The 17,500-nt window shown below is 45.4% G+C and overlaps 2 protein-coding genes across 2 annotated transcripts in view; one reads left to right on the top strand and one right to left on the bottom strand.

Annotated features, from left to right (window-relative positions):
• aqp9b (aquaporin 9b) overlaps window positions 1-7,712 on the bottom strand; it is a 20,336-nt gene extending 12,624 nt beyond the window's left edge. The window contains exons 1-2 of the mRNA XM_062525169.1: window positions 7,451-7,712; window positions 5,257-5,383 (exon numbers count right to left, since the gene is read on the bottom strand). Coding sequence (XP_062381153.1) covers window positions 5,257-5,290 — 34 coding nt within the window. The 5' untranslated portion in view covers window positions 5,291-5,383; window positions 7,451-7,712. The remainder of the gene's footprint in view (window positions 1-5,256; window positions 5,384-7,450) is intronic.
• A 4,299-nt stretch (window positions 7,713-12,011) lies between these two features.
• aldh1a2 (aldehyde dehydrogenase 1 family, member A2) overlaps window positions 12,012-17,500 on the top strand; it is a 49,829-nt gene continuing 44,340 nt past the window's right edge. The window contains exon 1 of the mRNA XM_062524363.1: window positions 12,012-12,244. Coding sequence (XP_062380347.1) covers window positions 12,128-12,244 — 117 coding nt within the window. The 5' untranslated portion in view covers window positions 12,012-12,127. The remainder of the gene's footprint in view (window positions 12,245-17,500) is intronic.

Below are 17,500 nucleotides of genomic sequence, written 5' to 3'. Positions count from 1 at the left end.
GGTTAACATAGGGGCGGGCAGATTTTTATTTTTTAAGGCCAGCTATTTTATGGATTCAGGATATTATGCATCCTGATAAAGTTCCCTTGGCCGTTGGAATTAAGATAGCCCCACATCATTACATACCTTTCACCATAGCTAGAGATTGGCATGGTGCTTTTTCCAGTAGGCCTATTAGCCTGTTTGATGCTCATTGAGCTCAATGCAAATCAAACAGGCTAATAGGCCGACTGGAAAAAGCACCATGCCAATCTCTAGCTATGGTGAAGGGTATGTGATGATGTGGGGCTATTTTAATTTCAAAGGCCAAGGGAAATTTATCGGGATGCATAATATCCTAGATCCATGAAATAGCTGGCCTTTAAAAATAAAAATCTGCCTGCCCCTATGTTAACCCTATGTGTTAAATTCCCATAGGGTTACATAGGGGGTCAAATACTTCCTTCCCCTAGCATTTAAGGAAAACATTTATCTATTTACGATACATTCTTCAATCACAAAGAAAATTGGTGTCCTTGGCGGTTTGATTTGTACTAATTTTTTGAGTTAAGGCATTAAGATCAATTGTCAAATGATGATTTTATATTCCTGTTTTAGCAGGGTATCAAATACATGTGCTCCTCACTGTATGTGTTATTAAGTGTGTTGCATTACCAAATGTGTGTTATCAAGTCTGTTACTAAATATGTGTTATTACTGTAAGTGCGTTGCATTACCAAATGTGTGTTATCAAGTGCGTTACTAAATATGTGTTATTAAGTGCGTTGCATTACCAAATGTGTTATTAAGTGTGTTGCATTACCAAATGTGTGTAATCAAGTGCATTACTAACTGCGCTGCTAAGTGTGCAATTCTAAGTCAGGATAAGCACACTGGCCCCTCACAGGATGCACCTGTTTACTGATGCCAAGGGTTGCCATGGACAACCATGCTGTGGTTAGTCCTGCCAGTCTGATGATGTCATAAATATGTGTGCCCCCACACTCCGTGTCCACTCTGGGCTCTGAAGTTTGGGCACATAGTGTTCCTGATTCTCTCTGACCTCAGAGATGGTCAGTGATGCCCCCCCCCCCCCCCCCCCCACACACACACACACACAAACACAAACACATATTCTCCTCCTCAGATCTGTACACAGCATGCACCCCTCCCCCCCCCCCCACACACACACTCTTTGCCTCAGATCTCTACACAGTGAGCATCCCCCCCCCCACACACACACAAACAAACACACACACACACACTCTCCTCCTCACTGCGAGCACCGCCCTGTCCTCTTTAGTTTTATCTCCACACTCCTACCACTTGGCTTATATATTAGCCCATATGCACAATTACCTTATGTGTGTGTGTGTGTTAATTTGTTTGTGTGTGTTTGTATGTGTGTTTGAGTGCACCTGTGTGTGTGTGTGTGTGTGTGTGTGTGTGTGTGTTTATGTGTTTATGTGCACCGTGACCTTGCCCATTCCCGTCCGTAGCTCAGTCAGCTGATCTGATGCCCTTTCCTGGTCTGATGCCAGTCCCTCCCTCACCCCACACACACACACACACACACACACACACACACACACAGGGTTACACGGAATCAGGGAACAGTGAGTGCATTCGTACCTCTGATCTATGTCATCATGAACCTGTGTGTACGTGGGTGAGAGTGTGTGTGTGTGTGTGTGTGTGTGTGTGTGTGTGTGTTTGTGTGTGTGTGTTCACCTGTGTGTGTATGCGTGTGTGCGTACGTGTGTGTGTGAGTGTGCCTTCATCTGTGAGTGCATGTAGGTGAGAGAGAGTGTGTGTGTGTGTGTGTGTGTTCACCTGTGTGTGTGTGTGTGTGACTGGCAGCACTGTCCTAGCGGCCACTGACAGGGCCAGACACCTCAGTTCAAAGATCACAGCTGAACAAATCATGTCTGAGCGCAAAACAAGCGTTGTGTTTTTAGGACGTTTCCTGTCCAAATGAGGATCTTAATCACAGAGGAGAATTCTCTTGGTCTCTCTATTGCAGTAATTATGTTCAAATCAAACTGGTAGAAGAGTGGTAACTGTGATATGTTAACGCATAATGTTTTCTCTCTTTCTGTGAAGTCAAGTCAAGTCAAGTCAAGTTTATTTATATAGCGCATTTCATACACAGAGGTCATTCAATGTGCTTTACATAAACAAAAACCAAACAGTAATAGCAGATAAAAGCATAGATGAGCAAAGAGTAATAATAATAATAATAATAGTAATAATGATAAAATAAAAAAGAAAAAAGAAAGCAATAAAGAATAATAAACATAAAAGACATAAGGTGGAATAACTAGAAGACAGGTCTGTTTTTAACAGATAGACTTTGCCAGAGTCTAATTTAGCAAACCAGTGATAGTGATCCTTCTCAAACACCTTTTGCTTACCTCACACACACACACACACACACACACACACACACACACACACACACACACACACACACACACACACACACACACACACACACACACACACACACACACACACACACACACACACCTACACACTTAATTCTCTTTCTTTGTGTGTCTATTCTCTCTCTCCATGTGTGTATACAAGTGCTTAGAGGTGTGAAATCACCAAAATCAGATCCTTCCAACCAGGTGTGAACGACCTATCTGTCCCTAAGTTCTCCCCAGAGAACATGTGCTATTTGCCTTGTACACACACACACACACACACACACACACACACACACACACACACACACACACTCTCTCTCTCCCCCCTCAATCACACACACACACACACACACACACACACACACACACACAGAAGCCGTTAACTGACTGAACGCCGCCTCATCCGCGGCTAGGTTTAACCGGCCATTCCCCGGCTAGGTCAGTGAGGACAAGAGGCGCGATATTCCAAAGCCGCCTCGGTGTAGGCGTAAACATGTAAGAACTGGGTGTGAAGTTGAACAGTGACGTACAACAACATAGGCGTCGAAGTCTCGTGACACTACTGTTATTCTCAAAACAGCGGTGGAGCTGCACCGCCTCGTTTTGAGAACTAACAGTAGTTTCACGAGACTTCGACGCCTATGTTCTGTTCGTACGATCACCACTGTCACTAGATATAAAGCAAACATTGATTTTCACTCGGTGCTATTCACTGACCGTAAAAAAGTGTCATTAGTAGCCTATGCAGTATGCACCTGTTCTATACAGTCTGGTATGCACTGTTGTTTGTGGCTAGCTAGACTTGCTAGCTCGATGTGACACTGTAGCGCGGCTCGGATATGCTTGTGTTACGTTCATGCAAGGGGGAAATGTAGCCTACGGCTAAGATGGTTATAAGCAGCCTGTTGTCATAAGATAGTTGACGGTTACGCATTATATAGGTGTACTAGACTAGTCAGCTGATGTGTTGTGGGATATAGCCACGGGGATCTTAAACAGGCCACTTCCATGTAATGTCATTCCTCATATTCATCTGGTAATAAACATTTCCTAACAGAGTAATTCTTGCCTCGTCACAATATTAACTCTCCACTCATTCCGCTTGGACTATGCATTATACCTTTCACTGCCTCACGTCTGCCAGGTTCCAAACTGTCTTCCTAACAGCAGTTACAATCAGTATTTTTGTGATAACAACAAAACAGCTCTGCAAAGTTTAAACCAACGATGCTAATCGCGACTAGCGATTAGCCATTTAAAATGCAGAGCCTACCCTCATAAGGAGACCTCTCCAATTCAGAAAAATGCATTAAACTAAAATTGGACAACGTTGTTATGTTTCTTAAACTTTCTTGGGTATGATATAGGCCTAGCCTACATGCTTTAACGAAATACGTTGTTAATGGTTATTTGAGCAAGCTAGCCAAGGTCTAGCTAATTTATCCTGGCTGTAGATAAAGCAGGATAGGCTATCTTTTTCCCAATATGTTACCAAATTAATAAATAAATGCTGAGATGTTTGGCGATTTAATTGCCATTGACATTTGAAAGAACAGTGTGCTAGATGGACCACAAGGACCAGTGTTAATATGTGAACTGTATGATGATGATCTGACAGCTGTGCTCAGCATACAGTCAGCTGTTTGCTGATTTTAAGTCTTTCAGCAGTGTGTGCACAACTCTCGTTGTTGACAGCTCCGCCCATGTCTCAGCTAGCCGCCGCATAGCAGGCTCGCGTGCTCACTGCAGTCGCCCCGGGAATATGTGTACCCTCAGGGGAGGACAATTGGCAGCGTAAATCACCTCGGCGATTAGCCGGCTATCAGTGAGTACAATCGGGACTAGCCGGCTAAAAGCCCGTGCATCGCCGGCTATCTGTGCAGTCAGTAAACGGCTACAGTTATCTCACCCCCATCACACACACACTCCCTCTCTCACTCTCCCCGCTCACACACACACACACACACACGTACACACACATCCCTGCACACGTGTTATTTGAACATCTCATTTCTTCCCACACAAAAACACACACACACACACACACACACACACACACACACACACACACACACACACACACACACACACACACACACACACACTCCCCAGGACAACCAAAGCTCATGTTATGACTGTTAACACAGCAGTGTGGTCATCAGCAGGTCCACTTGGGCAGTGATCTGACTGAGCTCATCTCCTCAGCACACCACAGAGGATTAGTCTTCTGAACATCTTAGGGCTCACATCTGCTCAACCAACAAACAATGGAACTTGTCCTCCTCTAACTCTCTCTCTCTCTCTCTCTCAAACTTACTGTAAATTCAAATTCAAAGGTGCTTTATTAGCATGACTCTTTGGTACAGTGTTGCCAAAGCTAGTGTTAGTGTGAGTGTGAGTATGTGTGGTTGTGTGTGTGTGTGTGTGTGCATGCGTGTGTGTGCATGCGTGTGTGTATATACTTGTGTATGTGTGTGTGTGTGAGTGTATCTGTGTGTGTGTGTTGTTGTGCATGTGTATGCATACAAGCATGTATGCGTTCATGCGTATGTGAGTGTGTATGTGCACATGCTTGTGTGTGTGTGTGTGTGTGTGTGTGTGTGTGTGTGTGTGTGTGTGTTGCGTATGCATACGTGCGTGTCTGAATGTGTATGGTTGTGAGTGTGTATGCATGCGCGTGCCTGTGTGTGTTGCTGTGTATGCATGCATGCGTGTGTGTGTGTGAGTGCCTGAATGTTTATGTGTATGTGTGTGAGTGTGTGAGAGTGTGTGTGTGCATGCGTGCGCACGCGCGCGCGCGTGTGTGTGTGTGTGTGTGTGTGTGTGTGTGTGTGTGTGTGTATACCTGACACTCCCCCGGCCATGTAGACGGCCAGCATGACCCCGAGAGTGAAGCCGATGTGGATGGTGAGGGGCTCCCCCAGCGCCCCCCGACTCAACACCGTCTGGGCCACCGAGCCACAGCCAAACAACTGCAGAGAGAGAGAGGAGAGAGAGAGAGAGAGAGAGAGAGAGAGAGAGAGAGAGAGAGAGGGAGAGGAAGAGAGGGAGAGGGAGAGGGAGGGAGAGAAAGGGGGGGAGAGAGAGAGAGAGAGAGAGAGAGAGAGGGAGAGAGAGAAAGGAAGAGAGGGAGAGGGAGAGGGAGGGAGAGAAAGGGGGGGAGAGAGAGAGAGAGAGAGGGAGAGGGAGAGGAGGGAGACAGAGTGAGAGAAGGAGAGAGTGTGTGAGAGAGGGAGAGAGAGGGAGGGTTGAGAGGTGATGGAGAGAGAGAAAGGGGAGAAGGAGGAAGATGGAGAGATAAGGAGGGGGCAGGGAGGGGGGGTTGGGCAGTGGAGAGATGGAGAGAGTAAGAGAGAGATAAGAGAGGTTTAAAACTCCTTCATTCCACCATCATATACATTCTATTTTATTATTCTTTTATCATTATTAATCTCACAGCGTTATATATGAACATTAAACATCACCATTAAACATCACACTTTCAACATAATTCTCCACTGCTTAGTGACTTCATCCAGCAGAGATATGGAAAATGAGAGAGAGAGAGGGAGAGAGAGAGAGAGAGAGAGAGGAGAGAGAGAGAGAGAGAGAGAGAGAGAAGAGAGAGAGAGAGAGAGAGAGAGAGAGGGGGGGGGGGGGGGGGGGGAGAGAGGGGGCTTAGGAGAGGGAGAGATGGAAAGTAAGAGGGATGGAGGGAGAGAGAGGCATGGATGACAGGATGGTTAGAAGAGGAGAAGAGATTGGAAAGAAAAGGAGAAGAGATTGGATTGGAAATAGCGAGATGAGACAGCAAGATGAAAGAGAGAGAGAGAGAGAGAGAGAGAGATGGGGTGTGTGGTGGAGAGTGTGGCATTTCTGGAGAGTGATCAGTCTGTCATCAACTCTGGCTTTCTAATAGGATGTTGGTCAACAGAAGGCTCTCTTGTTCTCAAACTTCATCGCCGATCACACACTGATCTGGATCAAAGGCATCGCTTGGCCGTGAACAACCCGCTCAAACACACCAACGCTCCAGACTTCAGCCTTCTCAACTAGCATTGCAATCAACATTTAAGAGCAATCAACACACCATCGGAAGAAGGAGGCACCGCCTAAAAACAACACGGTCTTCAGCAGACACACGCACAACTTAAACACACACGCACCATCAAATGCTCGCTTAAACGCGTGTGTGCTGTGTTTACACAACCGCATGGTCATGGATTTAAATACGGAGGAAAATGAGGGGAAAGTGGAGAACAATAGTTATAGAAGAAATTAATTTTCATTTGCGACAAGCCGATGCTTTTGCAGATGTAAAGTGACGTCCCAAGGCTCTCTTCAAATATATTCTCGAGAACAGCTGAAATATTTAACATGATGTATTTTCAAAAACCGCAATACCAAAACTTTGCACAAAGGTTTCATTTCAAAGATATTTCTGTTTTGTTGTTTTTACTCATAATCTCCCGCTCCATTTAAGACTAACTCCACTACACTTAGCCAAAGTACACATTGCTTGGACAGTCCGAGTAACAGGAGAAAATCCTCCTTGGAAATCTATGCAATATAGGCTAATATGCTGTTGTCCGAGGGAGCGGTGGGATTCAATGGTCTGTAAACCACATAAGAGGACCAGTCTATTGGAAGTTTTCATACTCATGGAAGCAGTATAATGATAACGGCCTCCCTCTGTGATCAAAGACTAAATATGAATAATCTCATTTAATTCACAAAAGGGCGGACTGCTGTCATGCGTTAGTAACGGTCATTAATAGGATTTATTTTTTCTGTTTTCTGAATATTAAGCAAGAAACTGTCTCATTTTAAGACATGCTTCTGCGTCAATAGCCTGTCAAATTAACAATTAATAAAACTGTCAAAATATCCTAAGTAGTTGCCTTTAACGGTTGTTAAAATGCAAAGCACATTTGTCAGAATAAAGATGATGTCATTAATATGAATCATCTGTCAGGCTGTCCCTTCAGCTCGGAGGGAGCAGATGACATCTCCTGTCCCGCTGGCTTCAGCGCGCTTATTAGAAACAGGGGGGTACTCACTATTAAGACGAACGTTCCCAGAAATTCCGCCAAAAACTCTTTGATGATGTCTTTCCTCAGGGCGCATCGTTTCCCTCATAGTTCTTTTGTTTCCCTCCATCCTTCTTCAGCAGACAGATAATTTCTCACTTCTGTCACGACAGACAAATGACGAGCGCTTGGCTTTGCCCTCCTCAGAAGCCGCGACGCAAATAAGCCCGCCAACCTCTGCTTACAGTGCTCGCGTTATGCCCACTAGACTGACATGTCCCGTTAATCTTTTTTCACTCCCTCCACATATAACACCCCCCTCCTCCTCGAATGATAGCATTACACAGAGTGAGTCCATTTTAGGTGAACACAGAAGTGGTTGGCAGGTGAATTGGGCTATGAGAGGGTTTTTTTTGTAGTTTTTCTTTGCGCTTTTGCGCTTTTACGCACAGCATAATCTGTTTGCGAAACAGGCAGAAGATGAGCGACATCTTCGCCTTTACTTGAGGAAATGTATTCAGTTTTCAAATGTTGGTTTGGTCTTTGATTCGTCATGTTGTGTTAGTATTTGTGGTTAAAATAGTGGGTTACTGATTAAAAGGCCAGTGGTATATCGGGAGCCACCTGGGAGTCCTTTTTTAACTCCCGAAAATGGCGCCCTCTTCTGGACATTAGGCTAGCAGGCCTGAGCGCAAACCCCGGCATGTGGAGCCTCCTCACTGTGACCGCGCACCTTCAGCACCACGTGTCATGTGACACAAAGCCGTCCTGTCCCATAGCGCTCATAATATCATAGCATCCTATTTGACTGCTCTGCAGCTTTGTGTGAGGCATTCATAATAATAGCACATTTGTGACCCTGTAAAGCGGAACCAGTCGTTTCGGTAAAATTTAGTAAATTAAGTTATTGTGCTCACGTGAACGGCCATAAACTAAGCTTTCCAACGATATGTATATCGAGGGTATTACACAAACTATCGCTAAGATAACCGCATCCAAAGTTGACATGGTTCTCCTGTCATGATATGCCAGAAGAGGAGAAATCACCTGTTTAAGCAGCGCGTGCACAACGGGAATGACAGCAAATGTGTTGAATCTTCGCCGGGTTTAACAGTCAAAACGTAGGTTTTTCAATGAAATGCGTTCACGATATGAAACTGTAGACTGTATACAGCCGAATTATGCGAAACGTGAAATTCAACATTTTAACCCGGAAGTTTGTTATTGTTGATTTTCTCAAAATAACGATGTGCGCAAAACGACTGATTTCGCTGTGACATGGTCACATTTGTGCGTGTTTCAGTGTTAGCGAAGGAATTGTAGGCCTATTTTAAATACCATATAGCAGGCCTATTCAACTAGCGGCCCGCGGGCCAGATGTGGCCCGCTTCAAATTTCCTGTGGCCCGCGTGTCTCGTCATGAGAATGAACTCGCTTTGACGGGTGTGCATAGATCTTCATATGATTGGCGAGTAGCGCACTGTCGGCCCGCCCATATTGGCCAGACTAATTCTTCCAGTTATCTTCACTTAGAGAGCACAGCACATCACTACACAAACTGACATTTCCAAATGTGTAACTAGTTTTAAATGTTATCATTAAATGTTGATTAAATTACGATTTCTTACCGCCAAAGATTCTAAACCTCGAGCGTGCGCAAATCAAAAATGTTATAATCATACCCGGTCTCCGTTCCTCCGAGCCCTCGGGAAAGTTAGTGAAGGAGCTGTGGTTTGTAGAGAATTGCCTCTTGACTTTATATTCCTTCTTTACAGCGATGGATTCGTTGCACAATAAACATGAAAGTCTCGTACTTGTTGCAGAGGGTAAAATGAACGATTCTCATTGTCAATTAGACGTTTCTTAGACAGAGCCATCTTCACTCCACTCGTGGGAATGTTATTGTTTGTGATTTGCGCTGGCTCGAAGTTTAGAATCTTTGGCGGTAAGAAATCGTGAAATAGATAAACAGAGGCAGAGCTGGCATTACTTTTTCTTTAAATTCAATGCTAAGTGTATTTGAGAGATTGGCGCTGTAGGCTACTGTGTGTGTTTGAAACACTTATGAGCCTAATTATCTTGAAGTAGGCTAGTTAAATCAACACTGCAATTTTTCCCACTGATGCATGACATGGCAGCTATCAGACATCAGGTATGAAATACTATGGTTAGCCTGGGTGTTTTCAAATAGGCCTACTTGTATAGTTTGTGTGGCAGCCTATCACCTGTCTGAGAAGATTTTTTTTTATGGATATGGATAATAGGCTATGTTCTTAGTTCATATGCCAGTGTATAAAATTCAATTGAATTGAACTGAATTTTACTCTGATTTTATCAAATATTGTTGGATACAATTATTTTGCGGCGTCTTATTTTATGCGGCCCCTGAAAACCCAGTGATTTTTCCATTCGGCCCTCTTGGTACTGAAGTTGAATAGCCCTGCCATATAGCCTACAATACATATGCTACTGTATACCTCCAGCTGTCACAACGGCAAGAGGTTGTCTTCAGTCATTGGAGAGAGGGTGGAATTTGTGTCTGTGTGTTTTATCCAGTAGGGGGCGCACAGTGTATAGGAAATAGAACTTGCTCTGACACTTCTTGGCCTCCACAAGCGGTGGGCCTCACGGAACGGGCCGGGAGGAGACGACAGGTGTGATATGTTTTCCTTGCGTTCATCAGTGTCACTTTTTCGGGGGTGTCGTCTTTGATGTGAAGCAGGCGCTGTCTAGGGCCCGCCCATGCTGCGAAGAAAGAGTTGCGCTGACGGATACGAAGCGCCTCGGTGGGGTGTTCACAAATTAAAATACCTCGTCCGCTTTATTATCATGTCAAAGACTCACATAGCGAGCACACTAAACGCTTTTGAATAGGTATGGAGTTACTCCTGGCTCAAGGCCTCTACACACATGGCTTTTAGGCCTACATTATGCCTGCAGCCCGTGTATTTGCTCAGGCCTACTTCTAATGGTTTATTGTGGTTTTCTTTTTGTTCAATTGACCCCCCTTATCCCCGGTACTCGCCAGCTAGAGATAGTGGTCAGCAACCAGAAACTACAATATCAGGAAGCTAGTGGAGTTTGTCAACACACTGATAAGACTCGAGGGCTATTATGATTCGCTTTACAACGCGGGTGTGAATGTGCATGCATAACATACGTTATTGTAACAAGCCCTGACTAAAAATTATAATTTAGGCTACTGGCAGCGCACACAAACATGGCCGGTTGTGTTTACACTACAGGCTATTTACTTATTGCGATCATATTCTCTTTTGATTGTTGACTCAGAGGGCTTGAATCCAATTGCATGGACATCAACAATACAGATGCAAGTGGTCATAATAATAATAATAATAATAATAATAATAAAAGCAAAAAAGGCAATGGACTGGCAGCTACAGAATGTGTGTGCATGATGGATTAAGTGTGAAGGTGATTATGTGGTTTATTTACTTAACTTGTTGATAAAAAAAATACCGACCCACTATAAACAAAACTCTGCTACTACATCATGTCTATTTAAATATATTGCCGTTTGGTGTATAGTTCAACGTAAAGATGGCAGGCATGTTAGACGCAGCGGCTGAAATGTCTGTGATGTTTATTGTAAGTTCTAAAGTAAATGCTAAGCGACACCCATCGCAACGGGTTATCGTTACGAAACAAGCACACAAGGTGTGAGCGCTTGATGTCAGCTGTTAAATAACATCCTGATTTCCCAAGAACATTTAGGCCACTTTGTGAAATGCGTAGCAAACGGACTTCTGCCAAGTTGAATTCACACTCCTGTAATACTGCACTCAAGAGTGTTGAATGAAACGATGGCACAGACATTCCAATCGGTACCATTAACTTAGCCACCTAATTCTAAAAGATAGTACAAATACAATCGCTTTCTCACGCTGCCTAAACTATGCAATTAAATAACTATGACTAGTAAAATTATTTTCGGCAGTAGCTAAACATAACGTAATATTCATATTAATTCTTATTCGTGCATTTGCGTTGCCACTGAAATATGGAAAGGAAACAGAGGAAAGCTTGACCTGTAAATAACTGTCTCTCATGCACACTTCATTTTCAGTGAAATGTGTTTGATATAGTGATTATATAGGTTGTATAAAATATGCGGACCGAGCTTCAGGCATGTTGTATTGATTTACGAGTCGCTCAACAGAATGAGCCTTTCGCTTAGGTGTTAATTCTCTCGTAATGAGGCCCCAACACGCCAAACCACGCTTCGCTGCCTGCCGGGGTGGCCCACGACACCGCCGGCTAAGTTCCTGTTCCAAGAGGCTGATAGCTCAGTGAATCACTTTTTTAATCCATCTCAGAATAATGTCAAGTGAATTGCCTTTATACAAAACTTGTTTCTTTATTCAGCTATTTTAAGGGAGCTTTTTGGATAAGTTATGAAGTGTGTAAAACATCTTCTTTTGTTTTTCTTTTTCTTCTGAAGGGGTGTGTATAGAAGCCTTCCCCCCTCCCCCCCCCCCCCCCCCCGCCCTCCGTCATTGCCTTCAAGCCCTCTATGTAAATGCTTTATTTTAATTGTATCAGGAGGACGGACCTATTCTCTGCCCAATAAAAATGGACTGACTCCGACACCTGGTTATAAATACAGGAAGGATTTCAAAGTCCCAATCAGTAACCGGTTGAAAAAAGACATCAGACTTCAACCCGACGCGCGACACTAACGACGAGATGACTTCCAGTAAAGTTGAACTCCCTGGAGAAGTGAAGACTGACGCGGCTGCTCTGATGGCATCGCTCCATTTGATGCCCTCTCCCGTCCCCAACCCGGAGATCAAGTACACTAAGGTTTGTGGAGAAAAAAAAAGTTACGCCGTTGTACTACGCGAGTTTGAGCGCAACAACTTTTCCTGTTGTCTGAATGCGTTGTTGGATTCGGAACTTTGTTGTATGAGTGCGAATATTTTTTTATGCTCTGGTTTAAAAGTCGTCTCTTACAAGATCATATCGCTGGGGGCATGTTAGGTTGTGACAAGACTTCAAACTCCTCCTGTCATCTTGAGATGGTCCGTTATTCCGCTGAGCAGTCTGACCATCTTAAAAAAAAACATCAACACATAAATTGTATCTTATATTAATGTATCCTAATAGTTCAAAGACGTGACATAGATAGCAAGGTAGTAAGAGATAAGAGATAAGATCCGAAATTGGAATATAGTATATTGTATGAAATCCTGAGACTCTCTCTTGGAGCGCAAAAGTTTTGTCTTGTGCCTCAGTCCTTAATTTGTCGTCACATTATACTAACACACGACTAATGCTTCACATAGGCCTATATCTAAATAATATTTGTTAAGAATAGAAGCTTATTTGTTGATCAATTAGTCTTTACGCATGCTTCACTGATATAGCATATGGAGCCCCCCTTCCTTTTTGTGTTTTGAGCTGTTGTTGTACATGTCAGTAATTACATGACATATTGCCTGTTCAGCACATAATTGCTGTAACTTACAAAGGATAATTGCTGTAGCTTACCAAGGTTATCGTTATCAGCCGCGATATTTTCTTCATTCCCGCACAATTTAGTGCACAGATAATATTTACCACTTTCGCCACGGTCAGATGGGTGATAAGGAGGCCATGCTCTCTGTGCCTCATCTCAAAGTCAACTTTACACAGACCAATAGCACAGTAACTGAACGTAGGCTACACCATTTGCGCCCATCCCGACAAGTCATTTATGAAAGCCCACAATAGGCCTACATATCTACTGTCCACTTATTATTGTGTAAATTCCTCGTCTTTTTTATTTGGGTTTAATATATATATATATTATGTCTACAGACGAGAATAAATCAAATGTGCCGTAGAAACATCTGTTGATGATAATGAGTAGCCTAAATTGAACATTCTATCTTTTGCGCATGATGCACTTTTATTTATTTATTCTTTTATTACACCCGCAATTTATTCAGGTTAGTTCAGTAGCATGTTACCAATCTCATTCACATTTTAATTGACAACTGACTAGGCCTACGCTAATATTTGTGAGTTCGATATCTGTCATTTAAAGGCGCGCAGTAAAAATTCTACTTTGACAGCTGACGTGAACTTTATGTTCAGTTTTCTTGAAACCATGAATCGGTGGTTCTCAAGGCCAATCTGACTACGTAGTATATGGTCTTGGCACTTTCTTTCACCCTTCGCGTATGAACAAGACCTTTGGATCATAACCGAGCGACTGACTATCAGATAACAAGGTGAAGAGATATGGTCGGGGTCATTAAGAGTGTGACACTGTGTTTGACTTATAGATGCACACGACGCATACGCACTTACATATAGACTGGAACACGGCCGACCCTGTCACCCCGAGGTTAACTTTTCCAATAGGCTGCGGTCGCACACTATGTGCAGGCGAAGGCCTTCACAGCTCATGCAATGTGATGTTGTTTTCTGTGCGGACAAATGCGTATCGCTTTTTTAATTATACGTCTATAGACTAATTAAGCTCAAGCTATTTAAGACGGCATGATTATTGCGCACCTTGAGTTGAATAATGAAGAATTATATTTTTAGTTGTATTAGTGATGTGGTAGATAGCATTCATTTTTTTGGCCTACAAGAGAGCTTGGTTAATGGATTACTTGTTGGTGTTAAGTCGAGGCCGCTACGGCAGGCTTGTGCAGTTGTTGTGGTGCGGTATTCTGTGTCTTCAAGGCCGCGGTTTGGTTTTACTGCTGTAACCTTCCTCTCCATTCGGACTAGATTGTTTGTCATTGCATTTCATGGGGAGTTGTCCCTCAACGTTGAGCGTTGATGCGTTGACGGCAGGCTTGTGCAGTTGTTGTGGTGTGGTATTCTGTGCCTTCAGGGCCGCGGTTTGGTTTTACTGCAGTCCGGTTGATGGACAGTGTTCACGAGGAGAGCGGAGGGACGGTGTCCAGCCCGTGCGTATGTCCGTACTTCATATTGGCGGAAGCGCGGAGAGAGCAAAGGGCGTTGGGAAGGGAATATACGAGACCGGGGAGTGAGTTACGTGTGTGTCTAACATGTGAGCGTCATACCATGTTTTGCAACCTTTTTATTGTGGTGTTTTTTTTTTCATTTCTTTGGCAATGTTTCTTCTTTTTCTTCCTCTTCTTTTTCTTGATGATGCACTTCTTCATTCAATCTGTTTCATAACAACACTTCCCCCCTCATCCTCCTCCCCTCTCTCCCCCTCTCTCCTTTAGTCTGTAAATGAAATCATCATTCCATGTATTACATAGCATATCTTCTCCTCCTCCTTCTCTTCCCTTCCTCTACTTCGTGTCCTTCATCTTCATCTTCATCTTCCCATTTCTGATCATTCCTGACTGTGAGTAGGTAACTCAAAGTAGAGGACAGAATGCATAGCAGAGTACAGCCTGGTGCATTAATCGCCCCCCCCCCCCCCCGCCCCCCCACACACACACACCCTCCAACCCCCAGGAATTTGGGCCGTCTATCCGTGCAGCCGTTAGTTCTGAGGGGGGTGGTTCCTGATTTATTGGCACCCCCGGACGCAGCTCGCTCCTCAGCCTGCCACCCCCACACAACCCCCCCACTCTACCCCCCCCCCCCCCCCCCCCCCAAACCCCTCCATTCCCCCCCGAAACCCCCAAAGCGCTTGCGGGCAGATGGAGGAAGGCTTAGATTGCCTTGCACAACACGAGAGCCCAGCGCGGGTGTGTTTCTGGGTGCAGAGCGTACCTGTGTTCCATCTGCGTGCCTCCCTGCATGACTGACGTGTCTCTGGGTGGACGTGAGCAGTACATCGTGTACCGGCCCGATCCTCTGGCCCCCTCACCAGCCTTCAACTCGCACTTCCTCCCCAGCAGTCCCCACTTAAGATGTGTACTCCTCAAGCATGTTGCACCCTGAGTTATAGGTCATGTCGTTTTTTTTTACACGTGTACGGATCAGTTGATTGCTGTAACCTTCCTCTCCATTCGGAGTAGATTTTGTTTGTGTCATTGCATTTCATTGGGAGTTTGTGTGGTTGTCCCTCAAAGTTGAGCGTTGATGCCTTTTTGGAGAGTTTTGGTTTTTGTCTGAGAAGTTCAGACGTTTGAACAGGATTAGTTTGAATGAGATCTTCTGATGCTTGACATTTCTACAACAACGCTGTGAAAGGATTGTGACTAAAACGTGACTATCAGAGATTGTGATCGGCCCGTGACTGCATATGTGTTCTTTGACTGGCTTTTGATGGTGCACATGTTCTGGGGTTCATCTGTGAAAGGCAGGGAAGAGAGCCTCCACATCCATCTTCCTCCAGCAGTGCTGGGGCCTCTCTGGCTCTGGCTCACCCCAGCCCCGGGGCCTGGGACCTGGGGTAGCTGCAGCTGGTCAGCCGCCCCCCTCTGGAGGAGAGGAGAAAGATGCAGAGAGAGAGAGAGGGAGAGAGAGATGGACAGAGCGAGGGAGGGAAAGTAAAGGAGAGAGAGAGGAGAGAGTGAGCGAGGAGGAGGAGGAGGAGGAGGAGGAAGAGGGGGAGGAGCAAGGGGAAAGAGTGAGAGGGGGAGCAAGAGAGAGATGGACGGTGAGAGTGACGGGGAGAAAAAGAGGGAAGGAAAGAGAGAGGCAGGGTGTGAGGGGGAGACAGAGAGCAAAGGAGAGAGAGAGGAGGAGGGAGAGAGAGAGAGAGAGAGAGAGAGAGAGAGGAGGGAGAGAGAGAGAGAGCTGTAGTGGCCCAGCTGAGACAGCTCTCCATCCGTGTCCTCTCTGGGCGGCTGGCTGCACTGAGGAAGTCATAAATTAGTCCCCACTGATGGCTATTTATTGATGTTTTCGCTTTTCTTTCCCTCTCTCTCTCTCTCCCTCTCCCTCCTCCTGCCCCCAACCCCTCCTCTGCCCTCCTCCTCCCCCCTCACTGCACACCCCCTCCCCTCCACCACCCTGTCTCTTCCCTGGGAGATGGAGAGGAGGAGGAGAGGTAGAGGAGAGGAAGAGGAGAGGTAGATAGCCAGATCCGTCTCAGATTAAACCAGATTAGCTTTGTCCACAGCCATCCTCTGCTTTTTTCTCTCTGGATCTCTCCTGTTTATTCTATCTCTCATTTCCTGTCTTTTTCTCTTGCAGTCTATCTTGCTCGTCCTTTATTACTCTCATAGCATTGTTTTCTCTCTTGCTCTCTTTTTCCCTCTTTCTCCCTCTTTCCTTTCTCAGCCTATCCCTTATGTGTGATAATGGTGGAATGAGTTTGAGTTGGAAGAGTTTTTAACCTCTCTCCCTCACGCCCCCCTCTCTCTCTCACACTCTCTCGCTCTCTCTCTCTCTCTCTCTCGCCCCCCTCTCTCTCTCACACTCTCTCTCGCTCTCTCTCTCTCTCTCTCTCTCGCCCCCCTCTCGCTCACACACTCTCTCTCTCTCTCTCGCGCCCCCCACTCTCTCACACTCTGTCCCTCTATCCATTGCCCCAATCAACACCCTTCCTTCTCTTTTTCCTAGTCTCTCTCTCTCTCTCTCTCTTTCATGTCTTTCCATTCTGTGCTCCTCTGCATCATTACAACAGTCACTTCCTCTCCTCTTCCTCCTCCTCCTCCTCCTCCTCCTCTTCCTCCTCCTCCTCCTCCTCCTCCTCCTCCTGGTGAGAGGGCATAAATCGTGGGGCCTGGTGCAGGCGAGGGCTCCGTAGGAGAGCTCATCCCTCTTCACGTGCCACACAGACAGACACATGCAGTGAGAGGCGCCGAGGAAATGAGCGCACAGCTGTGGGGCTCACGGCACAGCGGCCTGCAACACATGCGCCACTGATACCACCCAGGCCTGTGCCCATGTGCTCATGTGCCCACCTACCCTGTGCCCACTGATACCACCCAGGCCTGTGCCAAACTCCAACCCACTGATACCACCCAGGCCTGTGCCCATGTGCTCATGTGCCCACCTACCCTGTGCCCACTGATACCACCCAGGCCTGTGCCAAACTCCAACCCACTGATACCACCCAGGCCTGTGCCAAACTCCAACCCACTGATACCACCCAGGCCAGTTCCATGCCATATCAGTGCCAGTTCCATGCCATATCAGTGCCAGTTCCATGCCATAATAGTGCCAGATCCATGCCATACTAGTGCCAGA

Source organism: Sardina pilchardus, chromosome 21, assembly GCF_963854185.1.
Source record: "Sardina pilchardus chromosome 21, fSarPil1.1, whole genome shotgun sequence".
In the NCBI taxonomy this organism is placed as follows: domain Eukaryota; kingdom Metazoa; phylum Chordata; class Actinopteri; order Clupeiformes; family Clupeidae; genus Sardina; species Sardina pilchardus.
The sequence above is the reverse complement of the archived record's forward strand: the minus strand, read 5'-3'. Positions and strand labels throughout refer to the sequence as shown.